Source organism: Aplidium turbinatum, chromosome 9 (assembly GCF_918807975.1).
Source record: "Aplidium turbinatum chromosome 9, kaAplTurb1.1, whole genome shotgun sequence".
Classification (NCBI taxonomy): domain Eukaryota; kingdom Metazoa; phylum Chordata; class Ascidiacea; order Aplousobranchia; family Polyclinidae; genus Aplidium; species Aplidium turbinatum.
Window position 1 is genome coordinate 4699446 of NC_137480.1, and position 22631 is coordinate 4722076.

General features: G+C 37.4%; 1 protein-coding gene and 1 pseudogene across 1 annotated transcript; one reads left to right on the forward strand and one right to left on the reverse strand.

Moving 5' to 3' along the window:
* The first annotated feature begins 447 nt into the window (after nt 1–447).
* Nucleotides 448–19395, forward strand: LOC145777472 (ralBP1-associated Eps domain-containing protein 1-like). The gene is made up of 14 exons (XM_082588848.1): nt 448–553; nt 1826–2251; nt 5065–5128; nt 5831–6003; nt 8225–8331; nt 11932–12154; nt 12638–12742; nt 12851–12968; nt 13367–13542; nt 14068–14120; nt 14496–14700; nt 15179–15252; nt 15402–15526; nt 17642–19395. The coding sequence occupies exons 1-14, from the start codon at nt 448–450 to the stop codon at nt 17808–17810; spliced, it is 2124 nt and encodes a 707-aa protein (XP_082444974.1). The 3' UTR covers nt 17811–19395.
* A 351-nt stretch (nt 19396–19746) lies between these two features.
* Nucleotides 19747–21576, reverse strand: LOC145777561 (glutathione S-transferase kappa 1 pseudogene; annotated as a pseudogene).
* Between the last annotated feature and the right edge of the window lie 1055 nt (nt 21577–22631).

The following is a 22631-nucleotide window of genomic DNA, read 5'->3' on the forward strand; positions in this document are numbered from 1 at the left end:
GTTGCGCTTTCTTGTATGACGTCATTGACCGAGGCGGCTAATTCTGATCCTAAAATTCCTAACCCCCCAAAAAAATCACCAAGGTAATCTTTAAAACACAATGCAATTGTAAAACTTGTTTCTTACTGACGATTGTTGGTGGGGTACCACTAACATACGGAAATTTCCCCAGCGTAAATTGACACATTGTCTTCAGAAGAAAGACTTAATACGGATGTGTAGAAAAGGCGTAAATCTGATCTTGGCTCTAGTCTATATTGATACAATCCAGGTGTAGCCTACCAGTCTGCTAACTGTAAAATAGTTTTTAAATCTAAAAGAACTATGTTTAGGAAACATGATAGAAACGTGTTAGATCATTGTGTTGATATTAGATTTTGATTTTGAAACACTTAAGGTCTTGCAAAGTTGCATTAAAGCACTTGGACCAGGTGTAATTTTATTGAAATGGATGAGTCATCCACCTCGAAAGCACAACATCTTTCACAAATTTCATTCAAACACAAAGGATGGGCCTGCTTTGAGGAGAGTCCAGTACATGTTCAACCACCAAGTAAGATTTCGAATTTTGCCAACTGAAAATGTTAATATCTTTGTCGTTTGCCAAAATTAGTTTTGTGGAAAATGTGAATAATGTCATGCAAAAAAATTTATTTATTTTATAAAATTCGAAAGTGGTGTTGCATTGATGATTTTTATGATTGATTGACATATGTAGCGACGCAGTGAGTAGCAATCCGCTCATACACACTACACAGTTACTGGATTACTGGTACCGGTATACTGATACTAAGTGCTGGTCGCTTAAGAGAAATTCGTCTTGATTGAAGACGTGCCACTTAGAGCATGTAACCATGACACAACGATTGCAATGCGGTGTACAACAAAATGTGCAACGTAAAGTAGGCCTAAAACCATGTATATGTATTGATGTCCCAATTGCAAGATTAAAATGTCGACTAATGACTTTGTTGACTTTATTTTAAATATCTTGGTTATTGTTCTTATAATTGTAAAAAAGAATATTATACATTTCTAAGATTAGAATTTTGTTGTGATTGTGAGGGTTTTAATTAGAAATTATAACAGCTGTTTCTGAGATTACAAATTAGCAATAAACACCAAGTGGCCCGTGCAATCAATTGTAAACTGCATGTGGCCCTTTGGCCAAAAAGGTTGGACACCCCTCCTTAGACTATATACAGTACACTCACTGCAGAGTGTGATAAACTATTGCATCGCTGCATTATTTTGTAATTATGTAATGACAAAACTTGAATGCAAATCATTCACCATTCATCAAGAACATTTAATTTTCCTGGATTAACAGTATAATTAAGTTATGGAACAAACTTTGAGCTTCTGTGCAGTGCCTGTTTAACCAAAATCCTGTATTAATAACCGCTGGCAGTTTACCAGCAGTAGTAAACAAAAGCCCTTGTCCAAGCTTTAACTTACCTTCTTTTTTCAAAATACAACATTAAACAAGTTTTACAGAGAAAGCTTTCTTTGGACAAGCGAAGGCCTAGTCTGAGCTTGGTTGTTTTGGATTTTTGAACTAGTTTGAAATGATGATGTAAATTGGCATTAATCGTTTGAATTTTCTGTTTAAGAACAGAAATATACTATATAAAAATATGTATATTATACGTGTTTTGTTGCTCGTACAACTATTATATGCATTAAGTTATGTTTAAATAAAGAACTGTACATATTTGCTAGGCATGCTTGTCAAGCTGTGTGCCATGTAGCAATGGACAAAGTTCAATGTTTCTATTAGACCAGGACACATAAATGTTTAATTACAGTTTAGTTTTTTGTTTAGACGCAAACACTTTTGCTGCAAACCAAACTTCATGGGAAGGTGTACATGACAGCAGATGGACCAATTTTGAAAGTAGTGATAAAAACTTGCATACAAACTTCACCAGCAATCAGCATTCTGGATTGGAACTTTCAGACAATGTTAACAACTCTGCCAACCCTTCTCAGCCTTCCAGTTTCTCCAACTCCACAAATCTATCCCCTCCCAGTGCAATTTCACATCCAACCAGTAATCAAACAGCCTCATTAGATGCAGACAATCATCTTAAAATTTCAACCAGGGAAGACTCTGATCATGTGGGTAGCACTCATCCGTCTGAACCTGGCAGTGACTGCCAAGATCCTTGGTGCATTACAACTGAGCAGAGGGAATATTACATGAACCAGTTCACCTCAATGCACCCAGATATTGAAGGAAAAATAGATGGTGAGTTTCAAAAATGTAATCATTGGTGTTTCATTTTTATCACTGTAAGAATTGGTTCGAATAGACGACTCACCTCAAGTTCTTTCCACAATTGACTCCAACAAGATTTTGTTCAACGTTTGATGAACAAATCTGTGCATTGTCTGGTTAGTAATATAGGTCAGTGCTACCCAAACTGTGGGTCCAGGTCTTTTAGGCGCTGACAGTTAGGCGCTGGTCTAATAGGCGCGCACACTGTGGCGTCTGGATATTTAGGTGCGGAGCACTGTGGCGCCCGTTCATTTAGGTGCTATTCCTCCTAAAGTCTGTAGATTGTATCAGCTTGGCAGGTAGGGGCGTAGGGCAATGCTTTTCACACAAAATATTATATTGAACAGGAAAATATATTGTTTTGTTAATGCGTGTGCGTTGTTGGTCATGGCTTCAGTGAGTGAAGTTGCCTAAACTGGCAATGCTTTCTCACACAAAATGTTATATTACACAGAAAAATATATGGGTGAAGCTGCTTGAACCGGAAATGCTTTTCACACAAAATGTTATACATATTGAACAGAAAAATATGTTATGGCTTCCGTGAGTGAAGCTGCTTAAACCGGCAATGATTTTCACATAAAATGTTATATTGAACAGAAAAATATGTTGTTTTTTTTAATGCGCGTGTTCAGCATTTATTTGTTGTTAGTCCAGGTTTGCACCGGCGAAAGCTTTATCAATAAATTATTCAAGTTTCCGAAAATGTATGAGATTGAGTTCACTTTTAGTTAGGTCAAATAATAACTAAACATCAGTAAAAAATGTACCGTAGGCTGTACTCAAGCGGGCGGTAGGCTTGAGTGAAGAGTAACTTAGTTTTCCGTCAAAACCCGGACTAGGTTTAATAACGAGCGAAGTCTCACCATTATGCTTGCAACTTGTAGCCAAGGTGTAGCCTATATGCCCTGTAGAAATGTATTCATGTGAACAGTAGTAGAGCGTCTTACGCGTTTTCGTCACATGGCCAATCCATCCCGAACAGAAGTAATTTATATTTAATCTAAATTACCAGACATTTTTCACACAAATCTGTTGTATTTACGCGGTAAAAACATGTCATGTGATCGACGTAGACGCACAATCTTGACATCAAATGAAAGCATACCTCTTCAGCTATCCGAAGATGCAAAGCTTTGCAATAAAATTTAAAACATTCTATGTACAACTAGCAACTTTCCAAAAGGTATTTTTTCTAATTTTTTAAAAAATTAAAAATTGGCAGAAAAGTGTACTTCATTATAATTTTTACTACCCAAGCATGATACAATAATACGAAAATATATGTAGTTTAATCGAATGCCAAAACAATTCTGCACATGAGAAAAAATTTACTTCGTTTCTGCGCGCAATGCTTTAGGAGGTACAGCAGAATGATTATGGAAAAATTTGGAAAATTTTAAGCAAAAAGTTTACGTAATTTAGCCTACAGTGTTTTTGATCGAGAAATTCCAAAGTAAGGGGTTGCCTAGCCAGTTTTGACTGCCAATTCCAATGAGTAAAAGAAAAAAAATCCACTGTGTCCCCATCTTTAAGAAGTCTTTATCTGATAACTGCACCGCCAAAATATTTTTTTTTAATTAGCCAAAAAAGGACAGGCAAAGACTATGGATCTGCCATCATTTACATTATTTTTTTGCTTGAAATAGGCTACCTTTTAACCTTGGACGTAGGGATACTTCCTTGCTCATCATGGCAAAAATCCCAACACGTGTGTATACGTCCGTGGTCGCGAAAGAGTTAACTAAAAATGAACTCAATAATGTTCGGAAGCTTCAATAATTTATTGATAAAGCTTTCACCAAAGCAAACCTGGACTAACAACAAATAAAACAATAATAAATCAATAAAACAACAATATATTTTTCTGTTCAATGTAACATTTTGTGTGAAAAGCATTGCCGGTTTTAGCAGCTTCACTCACTGAAGCCATGATATAATTTTCTGGCAAGCTGCCAAGCTAATACAATCTACAGACTTTACTAGGAATAGCACCTAAATGACCGGGCGCCACAGTGCTCCGCACCTAAATATCCAGACGCCACAGTGTGCGCGCCTATTAGACCAGCGCCTAACTGTCAGCGCCTAAAAGACTTGCTCCCCAAACTGTGGAACTTGTACTGGTGCCAGTACGTAAGAACCTGACTGCCGGTATGCGACTGCTTTGATTAGAACTTAATTAATTGAGCATTGTTTTGCGACAAGATCAGAATGTGCTCTTTACCACACTCAGGTTGTTTTTCTTTCTTGGCATAGTTATTGTAGTTTTTTATGCTGTTAAAGCACTAATTTTTCCATTAATTCAAAACATAAAGAAATTAGAACTAAGCCAAAAGAACTGTTGAAAGGAATCGAAACAAATTAAAACCTGATTAAAACAGAAACAAATGTACCGACACTCTCTTAAAACCTCTTTACAATCATTCTATATGCACTATGCAACCTAAAAGTTGCAAAGCTCAAAAACCGCACACCGTTGGCAAATTGTTAGTCAAAAGTTGTTTCTGAATTTGCTTAACGTAGTACGTAGACTTGTAAAACTAAGATTGGCTTGTTATTGTCAGTTTTTATTGTGAACCGTACGCCGAATGACAACAATGCCTCTGCCGTTACGCTGTATTAAAAAGTTTGAGTAGCACTGATAGGTAATAGATATGAAGTCCAACCATGATCAATATATGCATATATGAGGTGCAATATGGGGCTGTTCTACCCTTAAGCTATGAAGCGTCAAGTTCATTTTGCTTCCGGTACTTGTGGAATTTACCCAACCTATTTTTCAGGCTCTACAGCAAGAGACTTCTTCACAAAGTCCAATTTGCCAATAGTGGAATTGTCACATGTCTGGTGAGTCACTTCACCAATTCATAAATTTATTAATCCATTCAATCTCTTCAATATACAGAGACGTCTGTTGAAACTACTTTATTTGAAATTTCACTGCATTGGGTATATGACAGCTTGAGTTGAACATTGTGTGAACTTGTACAATGTATTGGCTGGATTCATAATCAGACAACAGAAATGTTTCCCTTGTTACTGTTTATACTGAAATTTGCAAATTAATGAAGTAAACATATTATTTGAAGTAAAAATCATTCTCAAATACATACTACAAAAAGTAAAGCTGACCGAGTGACCGTTGTTGAGATAGGCACACAGCAATGCAAATCTTCATTAGGAATGCTACAGTAAGAGAAAGTCTTACAGATTCTAGCGCTGAGGAGCACCATCGATACCGTTCAGATTTCAAGTCTCAGTCTTAATTTAACTTGGTGTTGTTCTGTCTACATGCTGAGATGAACATTGTAACCACTGGGTTGCTGCGCTGGTGAACTCTCATGATGTTGATAAAACTGAGTACAGCGAGCACTAAAGTGAAATTTATTTACATAAAAATAATAGAATCTGAATGCTACGATAGTTGCATTTTGCTAATTATGCTTTTGTGATGAAAAAAAAGCATTAGAGTTTTTGCAACAGAACTGTGACGTATCGGTTGGGTGAGTAACTTACTCAAGCTTAGAAGAGATTTAAAAACTATTTCAGGGAGCTATCAGACATGGACAAAGACGGTTGTCTGTCTCTAGATGAATTCTGCATAGCCTTTCATCTTGTAGTTGCTCGGATGAAAAAATTCGATCTTCCATCTCAGCTTCCTCAAACTTTGGTTCCCACTCTCATTGACATTCAAGTGGGGGACGAGGAACCTCAAGTTACTGGTAGAACATTCTTGTACAGTATAACTATATATATATATTATTGTAGTGTATACATTAATAATATATAATGTTCAAATATTTTATTACTATTGTTATTTAATACAAGCATACATTATTACAGTATAAGAGATGAAGTGGATGCTGATGTCTCTTACCTCTGTTTTGATGTCTTGATGTTATTGAAAATGAAAAGTTACACAAGGATACTTCATTTATGATGTAACCGAATGATTAAACATAGCAAGTAAATAAAATCAGCCACGTTTGGAAATTTTAAAATTTTTTGATAAAGCCACCGTTTTTTAGCACTGTAAATGAAAAAAAGTTTTTAAACAGTTTGTTAAACATATATAAATTTAATTTTTTGCATTTTTGACCCTTTGTGTGTTTTCAAACATAATATTCATTGCATCTTTAACCAAATGCATACCGTACACTTTGCCTAAAGACACAGTCTGTTGCGGTCTGCTATTATTCGGAGAAATCTCAATTTGGAAACAGCCTTTTTCGGAGATTTCTAAAATCTCACTGCGGCATCTGTTTATTCAAAAGAATTAGCATATATAATAGAAGTTAATCACATAAAGTCTCAGCGAAAAAGTCTCAACTAAAGTTTCTAGATATCGCTTTTAGCCTATACCCACAAGATATTAGCTAATTTACATCTACTTCACTGAAACAATAACTTTCTCCTTTTCATGGGTATGGGAAGGTAAACACAAAAACCGCTTGCCCAAATAATCCCTACAAATTCTGTAAATAAACAGAAAGCGGTCGCTGGATTTAAGTAATCACCGAATCGGTTTTCTCCGAAAAAGGCTTTCTCCGAAACCGGCCATTTCAGTCTATTGTGACATCTCTAATATCAATCAGGCCTCGAAATTCGTTTTTGTTGACGGCGGACAAACGTGTCCGGTCTGAGTAGCTATCTCAGCGGACAGTTTAAGTCTCACGGCGGACACACCAGTTTTAGCGTCGATTGTCATGCTTAATCACTTGATAATTCTTCATTATTTGAGAGCTATAGCTACGGTTTAGAAGGCTTTTTAAAATTTCAGCAAAGGCTTTCATCAGACCAATGAGGTGCGCTTGAAGAGTCAAAGCGCGGTGTAGCTGCTTAATACGCCGCATAACTGATTAACTTCCACCGATAGAGGTCCTGTGGATTTTTGCATCACAATGCTCTGGGCACGAGTCGGAAAACTTATACGCTAACGCCACTATTTTCTGCTTTGCAAAGTTTCACTAGGCATTTTTCTTTAGGTTTATTTTTGCGTGGTATGTGAGCGAAAGTGAATTTTCTATGGGCCTTTTCTTTCTTACTGTAATACCAAAACTTGATAAATTTTTCTTTAACTTGGTGTAATAGCCTACTCGACTCGTATAATTTAATTTTGTAACCCACCTTGCCTTATCAATATTACTCGGAGATCAAAGGCAGACATTGTGACGTAAGACTTGAACTTGTGCGTGTTCCCATCGATTCTTACCGAAGAATTCACCTTTGTTACGCTGATTTAATGTCATCAATCGTTGAAGCAACGTAAAAATTGAAAGATTTTCAGCTTGAATGAAAGCTAAGGGATACAGTAGCCTATTCACATTTTCTAGATGCGCGCTAAAACGCGCGGGAAATTATATTCTCACAACAATTGTTCATGCTATGCAATGACGATTTGTATCGCTAGTTTCTGTGTTATTTCTTGGCGGACAAATATGACCGATCTAGAGGGTACTTCCCGCGGACATCATATGCTGAGACGGCGGACGTGTCCGCCGTGAATTTCGAGGCCTGTAAATGCAATTACCAACCAACGCATATGTTCTGTACATGTATAAACATTGTTCGACTCATCCTGTTTTTGGTAGTGCTGTAATAAAAGGGTCTGCTACTATTCGGTGAGTTCCTAACCCTAAAACGGCAATGATAATTAGCCTACGGTACCCGATAATTTAAAAAAAAAATTAAAAAAATCATCGAATAGGGAATCGGACTCACCGAATCGGGCCATTCCGGTAATAAAATGTGTTGAAGTTAGAATAGGAGTGAATTTGTTTTGATTAAATACAATAATGTTAAGTTTTATGGATTGTGGCACTAGAGCTACTGGTCATGGCTGAGCATGTTCAATGTTCATTCAATTTTAAGTACAATGTTGATACAATGTAAATCGTTTCATTCCCCAATCGTCGAAACTTGTTGATATCTGATCACTTCTAGATCCTCAAGGAAGCGGAAAGCGTGTCGACCAGTGGGAAACCTTCAGCGACAGAACCGCAAGTTCGACAACATTGGCTAACTTTGACCAAGTTCCCGATTCAAACCAGGTGCCAAATACGTCACAATTGACTCCACTAAAAATCTTCATTACTTTGTATGAAGTAGGAAAATTCACTGTGATGTGTAGACTGTAACCACTAACCACCTTGTAGTCCTGGTTTGGTTAAACTTGTAAGTTTTTAACTTGAAATCTTTACATGACGTATACCAGTGATAAAATCTGCTCTTCTTGACCGTTCTCAAGAGCTTTCTGATTGCCCGCTTCTTTTCAACTAGTCAGGAAATCAATCCTTTCTTATATTGATTCAGCGCAAAGAATGTGTCAATCTGTGGTGTACCAATCAAATTTAGAAGACTACATAGAAGAAAGCGTCTACACTGAATCAATGTAAAAAGAATTGAGTTGCTGACTGGCTTGACTAGTGTCAAACTAAGAGTATGTATAGAGCAAGGGTCTCAAACACGCGAGGCGCATGCGGCCCGCGAAGACCTTTCGGTGAAACCTGCGATGCATTTTGAACTTTTAAATAATTAACAATTAAAATTCACTAAACAAGATAAAATTCAGTCTAAAATCGCTCAAAAAATGTTAAAATGCCCATTAAACTTCACCCGCCTTATAAGCGCTCAGCACACCGCGGCGCTATATTATTGCTTGCGGGAAAGCCATATTGTGACATCACAATCACATTGCCCATTCACGTTGTTCCGTTATCTGAAATCCTTGGCAGCCTATTTGCGCCATTCAGTTCTTTAAGGATTTCGGGTTTTTTTGGCGTTTTTTGAAAGTCAGTTGCAAGAATTTTGCTCTACAGGTCCAAGTCATTCGGTTTGCATTTTTTACAGTGTTTTTCCATTTCTTTGTTCTTACTACTATTTTTTTTTTGCTATCTTACGGTTCTTGTTGCGTTCTTACTGTACCATTTTTATTGCGTTCTTGCTGGGTTATTTTGTGTAGCCTATTGAACGATGATGAACTGTTTTATCAGTATCGTCAACGCACGTCGCACGGGTACAAGTAATTGACACGGCGAGAAGAGCACAATAAACATAACCAGATGAGAGACCTCAAAGAACCGGCCTGCCTCACCCGGGATGGTGAATAGCAACGATGCACCCGGGGTGGAGGTACACCAGCTTAGGTTGTGGGGCCAAGAGGAGTCGAGGTACCGGTGGAAGGAGAGTGCGGATTGCAAACTCTGTAGGACCAGGCCGCAAAACTTAGAAAATCGGGACGGGCCAAGGAGACAGGCTTAACTTTTCGCAATTCAAAAGGTATTGCTGCCCTCGGGTTAATTTCAAAGTATTCATTTGGCCCTCACAGCAATTTGAGTTTGAGACCCTAGGTATAGAGTACGGTGATCCCTAGTTGTAAAATCCCGGTTATTTTGGTCAAAAACAGAGCCCCACTTTTGCACGTCCTTGATAAGGATGGGTGGGATGTGTGTAGCATTCCAGTATGTTTAGTCCCATATTTACCTCCCTGGCAAGTATCATTAGAAAACACACGAAATCAATAAAGTAATTTCGCACAAATGCAACATTTGAAGCCATGCCATTAAACTTTAAAGCCAGTCAGCAAGTCATTGAAAAAGATTGGTTTGCTGGCTAGAAAACATTTGTGTTTGTTGTCTCCTGAACTTATTCCACGATCTAGGTCAGGGCTACTCAACTGGCGAACCGCGGTCCGAATCCGGACCTTCTGGGTGTTGATGGTGGACCTTGAGCTTTTGGAAGAATAACCTCATTGCCACGTTTCAGGGTTTATTTAAACAGATTTCTACTGGAAGCAATTTTACTGTGATTATTCTAGTTGCTGGGGGGCTTCGACTCCCAGACTCCCCAACACTTTCTCAGAAATCCAATTCGAGTTACATTTTTCCTTAAAAAGTGGTTTGGTACAGTTAGTTTAACTTTCGTGGTTGCGTGTGAAATAACTTATTCACCGGACCGCTAAAAATATTCAACTTGTCAAATTGGACCTTTGTTAACATTAGTCAAGTAACCCTGATCCAGGTCATCAGTCACAGAGGAGCGTTGAATGTAGGATATCATGTTACACTTCAGATCACTGATAAACTTGTCTGTTCAAATTGAATGTGAAGCATTGTTGAAGACATACACCAGACACGAGTGATGACGCAATAACAACGTCATAACGTGATAGCGCACATGGTACGCTTCTTAGCGATTTACCGCAATCTCACGTTGCATTAAGGGGAAATAAACTCGTTTCAGCAGGGTACTTGGTGGTGACTGTTGAAATCGAAACGCTTCAGTAACCGAACAGTGGATCAGATTTTCTGACAGTTGTTTCGTATCCATTGATCCGTGTACACACGTGTACTGTTGTCGTGTCGTTTTCATCTTAAGATTATTCCGAGTCGCGGGTTCCTGATTCTTAAATCTTCTTTAACTCATTTTTTTGGACAGACAATAACATAAAGTTACCTCTCTACCTAACTTGTAAGACAGACAATAATTACTTGCGGTTTACAACCTTGACAGATCTTTAAAAGAGCCAGGAATAACATTCCTCAAACAATATAGACTATAGAGTATGGCTTTCTGATTTTTAAAATTTTCCGTATAGTGCGGAACGACAAAGTAAACAGGAACTAGGGTGATTAACAGTTAGATTCTATTGCTTTTGTTAGGACAATAGTGTCACCAGGTCCAGTGTTTTTTTAAGGTGTTTTGGGGGACCGAAACAATCCCCCAAATTTCTCCAGCGGTTTCCCAAAATTTGGACTTGCAACCACAGTAGAAAAGTAATGGTTGTTTCTCGCTATGTCTTGTCGATAATACGAATATAGTCTACGATCAATAGTTCACGTCCGGAAAAAAGAATAAGTGGAGGTACAGCTAACAGCTGAATCAAAGAGTTATTCACAAAAGAAGTGCACCTTCGATACTCATCAATGTTTATTTCTGATTTATGGCGCATAATGATCAGTTTTTACGTGTGGAAACATAACAAGCAGAAGCCTGCCAGTAGCCTAATAAATAATTCGTTTAAGCAAATATGGCTATTTTTTGGTATTTGAATGAAACACTTGCGGTCTCTTAAAACTACTTAGCGGTCACCCAAACCAAACCTTACAAAAAAACCTGACCAGGTCTACACGGTCTATAACTTGTCGAATATTTAGCTCATGCATTGCGGTTACAATGACCCCAAAATATTTAAATATTTTAATGTGTTACTAAATGATGGTTCAATCCCGTGTTATACTATCTAATCTAACCTGACTGGTTCGCAGAGATATTTAAATTAACGCCCATTACTTTTTTCGTATTACTTTAACACTAAAATGACTTCATGCAGGACATCGCGTAGATTTCAAAAAATGGTTCTGCGTTTTTGTGCAACTTTTGCATGATGTAGCGTCTAGTATTCTTTTTGCCTCACTAATGCGTTACAAACCTGTCAGAACTCGGTGTTCTTAATGACCGTGCCTTTTGCATTTGTGTTTGCAAACCTCAATGACGTCACAGTTTCCCGGTTGTTACTGGCTGGTGAGAGTTTTCATAATTATACTGTTACTATTCCTTATATCGCTACAACTCTAAAATGAAAGATTTATCTACACAGTCTGTATGATGTATGCAGCCTTACGTAATTTATTAATAATTTCATTATGTAGGACATTCACCACCCTATCGCCCAGCGGATGACCCCATCCCGCCACCAGGAGCACTGGTCCAAGATGGAATCAGCCAATTTAAAGGTGGAAACCCTGGATGAAGAATCCACCACATCTTCCCCCCAAACCCACACGAAGAAGCATCATTCCTTGACGAATCCCTACGAATGTTTGAAGAACGACTTTTCAGGTCCTGACAGCAGCGACTTAGAAAGACACAGAGGTTGGCATAACGCAATTCCATAAAGTTTCATTAGCTCCACATACCAAGAATCCGTTGTATTGCTCAATTTCAATCAAATAACTTTTATTTATACTTTTTGGATAATTATAGAATGTCAGCGCAGATCTCTACCATAAATTTCATTTTGTGATCAGCATCACGCGCCAGCCAAGACCTACATCTTGTCGAACCACTAATTTAATAATGTATGATTATGAGAAAGCTTCTTCAATTTAGATCCTAGCAGTTTCGTATATTTGTTAGCTTTGAACACCAACTAACGCCCGATCACCGAGGTTCAGAGTGGGTAGTTTAGGAAATATCCTTGAAGTGAGTTGCTCACATGCCGAGGATCGAACCAACGCTACCTAATTTTGTGGTTTGCTCATCTAAGTGTGAGTTCTCTGGCCGGCACGTTGTGAGGGTCAGCTTGAATGCTAACGTTTTAAATCCATCAACTAACGCTTTGTTTACATTGTAAAGCTCGCAGTAGTTCAGTATCTTCATCATCATCTTGCGAGCCCCCGGGAAACAGAGTAGATCCCAGTGTTAGTGAGAATGTCTTCAAGAGGAGCATGCACGCTGGAGGTGATTAGAATAATGTTTGACTAACTCTGCATCTGTGAAAATGTTTTGCATTGTTTGGTGTCACTTGTTGAGGTTAAATAACAACATGATCATGTAATGCATCGTCAGCGTCGGTGGATGTTACGGCGACGACGAGAAGAAGCGTCTCTTCTGACGATGAGAAGCTGCATGATGAACATTCCGACCACGACCATAGCGACTGGGCGTCCAGACCCCTCAGACCAAGGTAGGGCTACCAAGGTTGAGCTACCCCCTCGAAGGGTGGTGGAAACTTGGTTAGTGGATGTGTTCTCGTGCTAATAATTCAATATGTTTTGTAAAGTAGCACTCTAAAGTGTTGTGTGCGATATCAAAATATTTTCGACGGTGGTTTATTGAGGCTAATGTACAGAGGATTGGATTGATTAAAAAAGGAATGCAAATAATTTATCAAATGCCATCTTAGTCTTAATGATGGCTTTCTGCGCACGTTAACTACAAATATATTTGTTAGTGTATACTGTTGTTGGTGTGATGTTTCGTTTATCTATTTTCCGTCAAAATCTGGGAAACAGTCAAACAGTTTTGAAAAAAAAAATGCTTTAATGCACAAAGTATTTAGCGATGTGATGTCGACATTTCTAGATCAAGTTCAAACTCATCAGAGGATAGTGTCGCAATGCCTTCCATCGCCGCCCCACAACCCCCTCCAAGGCCTCAAATTCAAGTCCACTCCACAGTTTCCCCATTGCCCAAGCCTAGGTCTTCCGCCGTGGAATCTCAATCATTGAAGACATTGGAAACTTTTTCTAGCCTTCAAGGCATGTTGAGCATGACATACTTATCTATCAGTAGACAGAAGTGAACAGTAAGAACTGCCAACTGATCCATAATGAAGTAATACAGTAGCTTTTCTTGTATGCTACGAGATCGTATAATCCATGTAATACATGCCTTCGCCCGTGAATTGTTGAACATGTGGCCAGGTTCCGTCATTGTGTTCTCGTTGAGAGATACCTTCATCGTCGTCATCTATCTCTATACGATTTAACGTCTCTCCTCATATTGCGAGGGTAGGACGCCAATGAATGTTGTTATTTTTTCTAACTAGTAACTGGCCTGTATTCCCCCACTTAACAAACCATTTTTTTTTTTACTTTTATAGTGTTAAAAAAGACTTATCTGCTGGCGAGGTTAGCAGGTTAAGCAGTCGCTTATATTCATTTTGGGCTTCGGTTGTTCAAATTTCTGATTGAGAATTCTCAACCTGACAATACTCTCCTCCGTCAATTACATTCGTCTCTTGAGTTTGGTGTTTTTGAGTTATCGATATGTTTTGTTTTCAGATTCAGAGATGAGGTTCGATGGGCCAACGCCCCCGCCACGTCCAAGTGTCTCTGTGAGTTATTTAAGTTGTTGTTATTGATTGTGGAACGGACGTTGGCGCATGCCATGTGTTGAGAGTATACGTTCAGTGTTCCACCTACTTTTAACGTTACTTAACGCAAAATTAATCGAACTCAAACCAATGGGATTCACCCTCGAGATTCTTGCTTATATTTAGCTGCTTTCGACAAGTTAAGGTTGAGTAATGCTGTTACCAAAGCAAAGTGAACTTTTTCAACACTGCAGCTTATAGAAACGTGATATTTCTCGCAGCGGTCGACTTTGTTGACACAACAATGTCTTGAAATATCTTGTGTTTCAATTGTTTTAACACATCTTTTATGTGTGGTTCATATTATTGCACAAACAAGCTGGTGCTTTACTGCAGAAAGCCGACTCTTCCCCTGTGGAGCAAGCATCATTTGCCGACTTCAGCAACTTCAGCCCCATCTCCCCCAAGTCCGATCCCGCAAACCCTTCGATCAGTGACACTGTGAAAACGAAAAACTCTAAATCAATGGAGAAGAAAGAATTAAAAAGAGAAGTTACTTCAAAAGCGGAGAAATTACCCACCCCTGCGCCTAGACCCCAGAGTGAGTGGCCATGCGCCGCTTAGAAGTTTTAGCTATTTGTCAAAATTTGCAATTTTAACAGGTTCACCGTTTATTGATTTTTTGTCGGATCCAGGAACATCTAGTAGTTGAAAATGCAGATTACGTGGACGGCAGGCAAAGAAGCAAATCTTCGTATCTTTCTTTAGGCATGCTTTTAAGTGTCCTGCCAAAGATACAGTAGTATACCCCATAGCGGTGTCGAACTAGCGCCCTTTCGAGTGTGATGCCAGAGTTCTCACCACTCGGTTATGCAGCAACGCTGAGCGATCATGAGTTGATACACAAAAATGTTGCGGACTGGGCAAAATTCGATTAAAGACTTGATCTGAAAATTTAATTTTCCTCAACCAGATGTTCACTTATTCACGCATGACTTTGATTATATTTTATGATATATCTGCGCGGAGCCAACAAATTATACGTTTTCTCGGCATTTTGTTTTTCATACTTTCAATAGAGAAAGCTGTGAAATCTTCCGGAAGTGAAACCAAAATGAGAAGGCGTGACGTCATCAGCGCATCAAGTAAAAAAGTGAGCACAGGTTTTAATTTCTTCACTTTTAACGCTTTTACTGTTCGGCCTTAGTAAAAGGCCAAGCTAAAATACGATAGCAAACTGAGTGAGTTACATTGTCTAACATAAAGACGAGAGACCCAATGAAAGCAATCCCTTCCTTACAGGCACCCACAAAGCCCCCTCGCTCCCGCATCATGAGTGCAGACATGATCCGATCCGACCACGTGATGTCATCCCTGGTTACGTCAAGGAGGAAGGATGACGTCATAGCATCTGCTGTCAAAGAAAAGTGAGACGTTGTTCATCTATATAATGAAACGAACTTCGAATGCTCAGGTTTGACGGATCATTTATCCGGGGACTTGTTTCCTCAAAGCATCCGCCCGTTCCGTTTCCATCTGGCATCTTAGACGTGGTGAACTGCCGCTCCAAGACCGATAGCTTTCTTTTACGTTGCAAGAGTTGATTGGTAGTATAAACTTAAAGGAAGAAAGTGATTCCTAGCTCGAAGTACAATTTGTCTAATCCTTAGTTCATGGAGAATGAGGCGAAAATACTTTGTTCAAGCCATGTGTGTCCTTGCCATGTGTGAGGGCTCATCTCAGCATCCTTAGATGTATGCTTATTTAGAATATTTTAAATTTCATAATTTTGTCTTTTTATGAAGCTTGGGGTCTGATGGTACGTAATCACATTATTGAAAGTCGAAAATATGAAGCACCCTCATTATAGGGTAGCCTAAGAAATTCAAGGTTGGCCAAGGCAGCAGGTTAGATCAATTGACTTCACTAAGCCACTCTTTTAATGGGGCCTAAAAATAAACTCAATTCAATTTATATTTTCTTCGCTGGCGCGAACATGTAGAAAACTTCAAGTAAACACAGGAATTTGGCACCAACAAAAGATGGCAAAACCAAAAGGTTTAAAATATGCATAAAACAGCGCTTGAAAATCATTATCTTTGATTTGCACAGACACCAAACATAGAAAAGAGATAGAATTTTTTCTTGTGAAAACAAGCCTACAATTACAATTAACACTTGCAAGTACAAGGGCAATTTAAACTTTACTACACACAAAAGAAATTCAAAAAGTAACAAGTTTCCTAAACTTTTCACTTTGCGAATTGATTAAATTTATCTTATTGTCCCGAATCTGTGCATCAGCTTAACTGTATGTTTAAAAAGCAGAGACATTTAAAAAAAATAAATGTGATGTGATAAAAGATTCAGCCTGGTGAAAATTATAGGAAGCCGGCTCAGTGTCACCACACAATTTAGAAAAAATAAGTAAATGTAAGCAGATACAATTAAATACAGACTACCGTACTACTTCTTTAGATAAACTTTGATTAATCAATTTCAGTTTAAATTTCTAAAGGATTTACAAAAATCAATTACATTTTTGGCAAAAGGCCTGGTAGCTCTGTTTCTTAAACATACAGTTAAGCTGATACACAGATTCGGGTCAATAAAATAAATTTAAACAAAATAAAAAAGAGTTCCAACATACAAAAAATTACAGTCCTGTCTTGCTTCTTTTTCTTCTAAATTTTGGGTTCAAATAAATAAGTTTCTTGACCTGAGCATCAAGCCTGGGCTATTTTTCTTGCAAATTTTCTTTGCCAATTCGCCCTGCTTGGGAGATCTATCATATCTATAAAGCAAAAAAGGCTGCCGATTTCACTGATGTTATAGCTTGCCTAAATTAAAACTTCTTTAAATTGCGTTTTCTTTTCGAGTTTTTCACTGATTCCTTTCATCTTGGTATCAAAATGACCACAAAAAAAATAATTGATTAAACTACCATTCAACGTTTTATATGCAGAGAAAACTTTTTCTCTCACCGCAGAAAATTTCACGATCAGATCACCGCTTCAATGCGTGATGGAAATCTACAGATAAATGTGCATCAGGCATTGCAGAGTGGAAAAAACAGTGTCGCAGAACGCGTTTTCGAATATTAAATTCTCATCATTGCAACTACGTTTATGAACGCAATAACAACGGTTAAATTTAAACTCAATCCAATACATTACAAACATTATAAGGACATATTCTCAGTGTTCAATTGAATATTAATAAATCCAGAGACATCAGAAAATCACTTCCCGCATGCAATTCCAGACCGACATTACTCGCTTAAGGTTTTTTTGGTTAAAACAAACTTAATGTTCTAAAAATCGTACTCAATTTTCCTTAAAATGGGATTTCTCCAGGCCTAATTTTTTCGTTTTCAATTTTTACATTTAGACCTGGAGTACAAACAACTTACTGCTGATTCTAAATAGGGAAAAAACTCCTGTTAGCGAAAGCTAATGTTGCAAGCAACTCGTATGTAGCCTACACTGTGCTGAAAACATACATCATTATTGAAAGGAGAAAGTCATACTGGTTTCATGCAGGTTTGTGAAGAGAAAGTCTGTACTTCAAACGTCGATACGAGACTTGAAGAGCCGCAACACGCAGTTGAGCAGACTGAACGCCGATCTTCAGCAACAACTGAAAGACGTGATGGAAACGCGAATCACAGTCGAGATGGCGATACATCAGATGAGACCATTTTCAAACTGAATGTTTCAGTCATGTTTTGCTTCACACACCCGTTAGTTTTCGTTATTTTTACATTATCACAACGATTTTAAGTTGAAATCTACATATCACCCTGGCACCTTCCAAGCCATTAATTTACGTGGACAGTTACTCAAATAAATTGTTTTGTGTACCTCTGTACCTTGAAGATGTATTGAAATCCACTTGCCTGTCTAGTCCGCGTATGTAATTGTGCTCAAAAGACGCAAAGTATGTTTTATGCATTGCGCGTTTCAATGCATTTTATTGTTTATTTTATGGTTTAGCGGATACAAGCTAAGGTACTACAGCGCATGCACTCAGTTTTTATTTTAAATTTACCTTGTACCAGTAAATCATGACAACAATGTTTTTTGTATTTTGATGTTCTGCATTAGCCTACACAAGCCGGTTATGAAAATCTGTTAAGTTTACATCGATTCAGCATTTTTAGGCGCAGCTTTAGCAGATATTAAAACACGAGTTTATTTCACAGCTGCAAATACAATCATGTTAACCTGAAACTTCTCAACTGTCCCTTTATTTATGTATCAATTGATGTGTACGTACGTGTGTAATGCTAAACCAAATAAAAAAAATCTGAATCTCAGTGTTGCCATCTTGAACAAGTCACTTCGATTTCATAACTTTTTGATTTTCCAAGTTAATTTTAGCATAAAAGCTCCATCACCATTAACCCCTTTTCCTCATTGTCGCCTTAATGTTATTTTTTTGCCAAGCGTTTCTTGCCTTTACAGAATCTATCAGTGATATTTACATTGTTATCTACTTTCATCTAATTATTGCCAGTTTTACGCGCAACTTGTCATTCGAAAATGTGTCATTTATGAAATTTTAATGCTGTTACCCTTTGGAGTATGCAATATGCATATTTACCGAATGTACCGTTTCTTTCCGCAACAGGATTGTGTTTATACGCCCAGGCAGCTAATCATTCCATTTTACACTCCATTCCGTCTGCAGACGTTGAATCAATGTAAAAAGGACTGATTAATTGCTTGAGTGCCTTCCATGCATTTCCACTTTCATTGCTTGAGGCATAGCCTGATGAGTTGTCTATGACTGAAATCCCAGTAACTGGAAATATATTTTTGCACTTGATGTAAAAAACAGCGATTTCTTTCACTAGCTGCAACTTCATGATGGCAACAAAGATTCCCAGGCTTGCTTCTGCCACAAACCATGACATCCGCAGCAATGCGATGCAGCCAGGACCATGGAAGTTCGACCAAACATTCATAACTTCATGCTTTGGAACAAAAATCTCGGAAACACCACAATTCTACTATCAGTGGCGGATCAAACACAGAACATCAACGGTGTATTTGCAAAGTTGAATCAGTGTAGACCTCATCATTGAGTTTGTTGAAATCGCCTTCCCCCCCTAAAACCACTTGCTGGATTCGCCCCCTTCATACTACACTAAAGCTTAGGAGCTATATTTTAAATACCTTTCATGAAACGCTTTTTGTCGCCACTTTGCTTGTATTTTGTGCCAGTGCAATGATATAAAGTTGCCCAGCTTTCCCTATTTGTCTTTTTACGTAGATTCAACGTCGATATTATTACGCACTTGACTCGATCAACGAGACAAATTTCAAAACTGATTTCTTTGAATCGAAACCAAAACACCATTTAATGTTTCTTACCGGAAAACCTCTTTATTATTATTCAATCAAAAATCTTACAATCACCCAATTAGAAATAATGGACTGTCAGACTCCAATTTAGGAGCTATTATACACCCTATTATTAGGTGGCAGTCTAGAATCACTGTTATATTGCCATCGCCATTCCCTTTTTGTAGTTATTTGCAACCAGCGTTCTAGATTGTGTAAATAAAATATGTATAGGACAGACACAATAAGTACACCTTATCATTGCATTTTTTATTCGCTCAGACTCAATAAAACTAAAAGCTGCACACATGTGGTTGAGAAGAAGTGCTGTTTGAGCTTTGACAATGATTTTAACTACAAATTGAGCGCCACACATTTTTGTTAGTTTCTCCTATATAGCCGTAGGAGATGGGGGGACGGTCGCTCTCCTGCCGAAAAAAGCGTCGCTAATTTGGGCAAATCAATGATATCTTTATCGCTTTTAATGGTTTATTTAATTGGGCAATTTGATGGTTTATTTAATTGGGCAACAGACAGGTCTATGGATGTAGATTAAAGTTAATCACGCCTTGCTTCGCTGTTGTATGTTTTGTTGCCTGTGTTTTCGTACACGGCCAAGTTGATGACTTGACTACACTATAGAGATGATAAGTAACCTAATGCTGCGTTTTTGAAAATATATTTACAAAGAAAAAAACTTGGGCAAATTTTGTGTGCTCCCCAAAAATATTTTACTCTCCTACGGTTATGCAGTTGTAAAACAACATTTTAAAACACAACTGAAGTGTGGAAGGTCGTCTTGGTCTCTCAAAACACTGCACCTATCTAATGAAAAATATGTAAACATTTCTGTGATAATGCATGTAGTGGACAACAGAGCAAGTTCCAAAAATATGTATAAGTTTTGGAGATAAAATGATGATAAAGATTTTAATATGCAACAGGCACAGTGCAATAAAATCTTTGCAAAACATTGTTTGCAAATAAATCCAAGTACGGTAGGCCTATTAATTTGTTTCTTAAAACACATTAGATAACTGTAAACAAACTCAATGAAAAAATTAAAGAGAAGTCACCATTGCAACATCAGATACAACACAAAAGCAATGTAACATTGACATAATATATATAAGTGTATTTCTTCAGTATTCTGATATTATAACCAACACTTTGATACGGAAATATTGTATTATTAAAGCATATTGAAAATATAATTAACAATGCCACTACAGCATAAACATAGAAATCAAGTTTGCAATTTATACAAATGAACCTTTTTAAACAGGTACAGCTGCAAAAATGTATAAGACTTGGCTATTTGCAATTTTCATGATCATAATCATGTTGTTTAAGGTTTATTTTCCTGAAATAATTAAAGCAAATTGTCCTGCAATTCATTAAGAGGTCCAGGAAAGGGTTGATTTAAATAATAACATAACAAAGTCAATCTGTCAGCACCAAACAACATTTGTGGGCCATCTTTCAAATGTACAACATATGTCGGGACACCAAATGCACCATAATGCAATGCAGTTTGTGTAGCTTCTCTCAAAGCTTCTTTTATTACAGGATTTTCAGTTTCAAGCAACAAATGATCAATCTTTTTGGTAGTTAATCCTAACTTTGCTAATGGTTCCCTAAAGCTTTGCGAGGTGGTTATATCTAAATCTTTTGACCACACTCTGTGAGACAGTTCCCGAGATAAACACTCCAGATGTTGTGGATAATATGTAGCCATAGCTGTTAGCAACTTTTGTGCTGGTAATCCTCCTTTTTCAAATAAAACATGATGGAGATGTTTAGGGCGATTGTATGGCAAATTAAAATATTTTGATAATCGAAATAAATCTTGTTTTGTGTATAACTGTCGAGCAGGGGTGGGTGGCTTTTGTTTCAATTTTTTAAGAATTGCTCCCAATAAAACTGGCTTCAGCTGTAACTGCATGTTAGAGAACTTCTTGTTGTAGCGACAAAGTGCTTCCAAGGTAATCCAACTGTATGGAGAAATAACATCGTAAAATAAATCCACAATGATCTTCATTCTTCAGTGTCACGATCTTTAACAAACAAACGAAAATCTTCCTAATAGCCAATCAAGATTTATCACACCAAAGACATTTTAAATCTGAGCATAAACATTCCTGAATTGAAACCATGATTAAAAATAAACCACACAAAAACTCCATATATATTAATACAAAATAACTATTTTATCAAATATAGTAGTGTTTTTATTTCGTGATAAACTAACCATTGAATTTAAAGTTTAAAAAATAACAAAAAGTCCTGGACATAATTCATATTGCCTAAATTTTTGCATTTACAACAAAAACTAATGTAAAATCTAAGTAATGCCGATGCTTTACATTTGTCACATTAAAAACACGGGAAGCAGCTGACTCGATGACTAATATAGTCTTTCGCTGCTTCCTGTCTGTTGTTGAATATATATATATATGTTTGTACCGTATACTATTTTTCGCAACAGACAAAATAAAAGGTTTCTCTCTCTAACTACTACGTGTTATGGTAAAATAAACCAGCAAAATTAGCAATGAAAACACCAGAGTTGCCAAACAATTTTTTTAAAAGTAGCCAAAAACAAAGGTAAATTTTAGGTACGTTTTCTCGTGCATAGGTGGTATTGTTTTCTATTGCAAAGCAGTTATTCAAGTTATATTTATACCAGGCTCACTGCAAAATTTTATTACAGTTTGCTGTATTGCCAGCTACCACAGCAGTCTTTTCTGTTATCCTTGCTGGTTATCTAAATCACTGACCTGTATTGCAGTCATTTTTAACTTTTTTTAACCTACCGGTAGGCTGCTGGAGTAAGAGAGAAACAAAAAACTTAACGATGATATTAAGATCAAATACGAAGTGTCGTAAACAAAGAATTAGGCCTATTCTAGATTTTTTTACGCTAAATTTTGCTCAGGGTTTTGCTTTGTAAAATTTTATCAAAATGCTTGATACTTCCGAGTTTTATACTCCTTTCAAAAAATGTTTTCTAGATCCGTTTCTGCCTTCCTAAGCCTACCAAGCTTATGGATACTTGAAATTTGATGTAGGCTAGTGTATTAGAGTTGTTGGAGTAATAAGCCCCTTTCACAAATTTGTTTTTGATTAAGCCTACATTGTGCTGTTACGTCTTTTCGACCCTGCTCAAAATAGTCTAAATTGG

What these genes read in the sequence shown, in the direction of transcription:
- LOC145777472 (XM_082588848.1), top strand. Translation starts at nt 448, where the DNA reads ATGGATGAGTCATCCACCTCGAAAGCACAACATCTTTCACAAATTTCA. An exon ending in CGAGGAACCTCAAGTTACTG is followed by an intron (nt 6,004 to 8,224) that starts GTAGAACATTCT and finishes GATCACTTCTAG; the next exon opens with ATCCTCAAGGAAGCGGAAAG. An exon ending in TCAGCGCATCAAGTAAAAAA is followed by an intron (nt 15,253 to 15,401) that starts GTGAGCACAGGT and finishes CCTTCCTTACAG; the next exon opens with GCACCCACAAAGCCCCCTCG.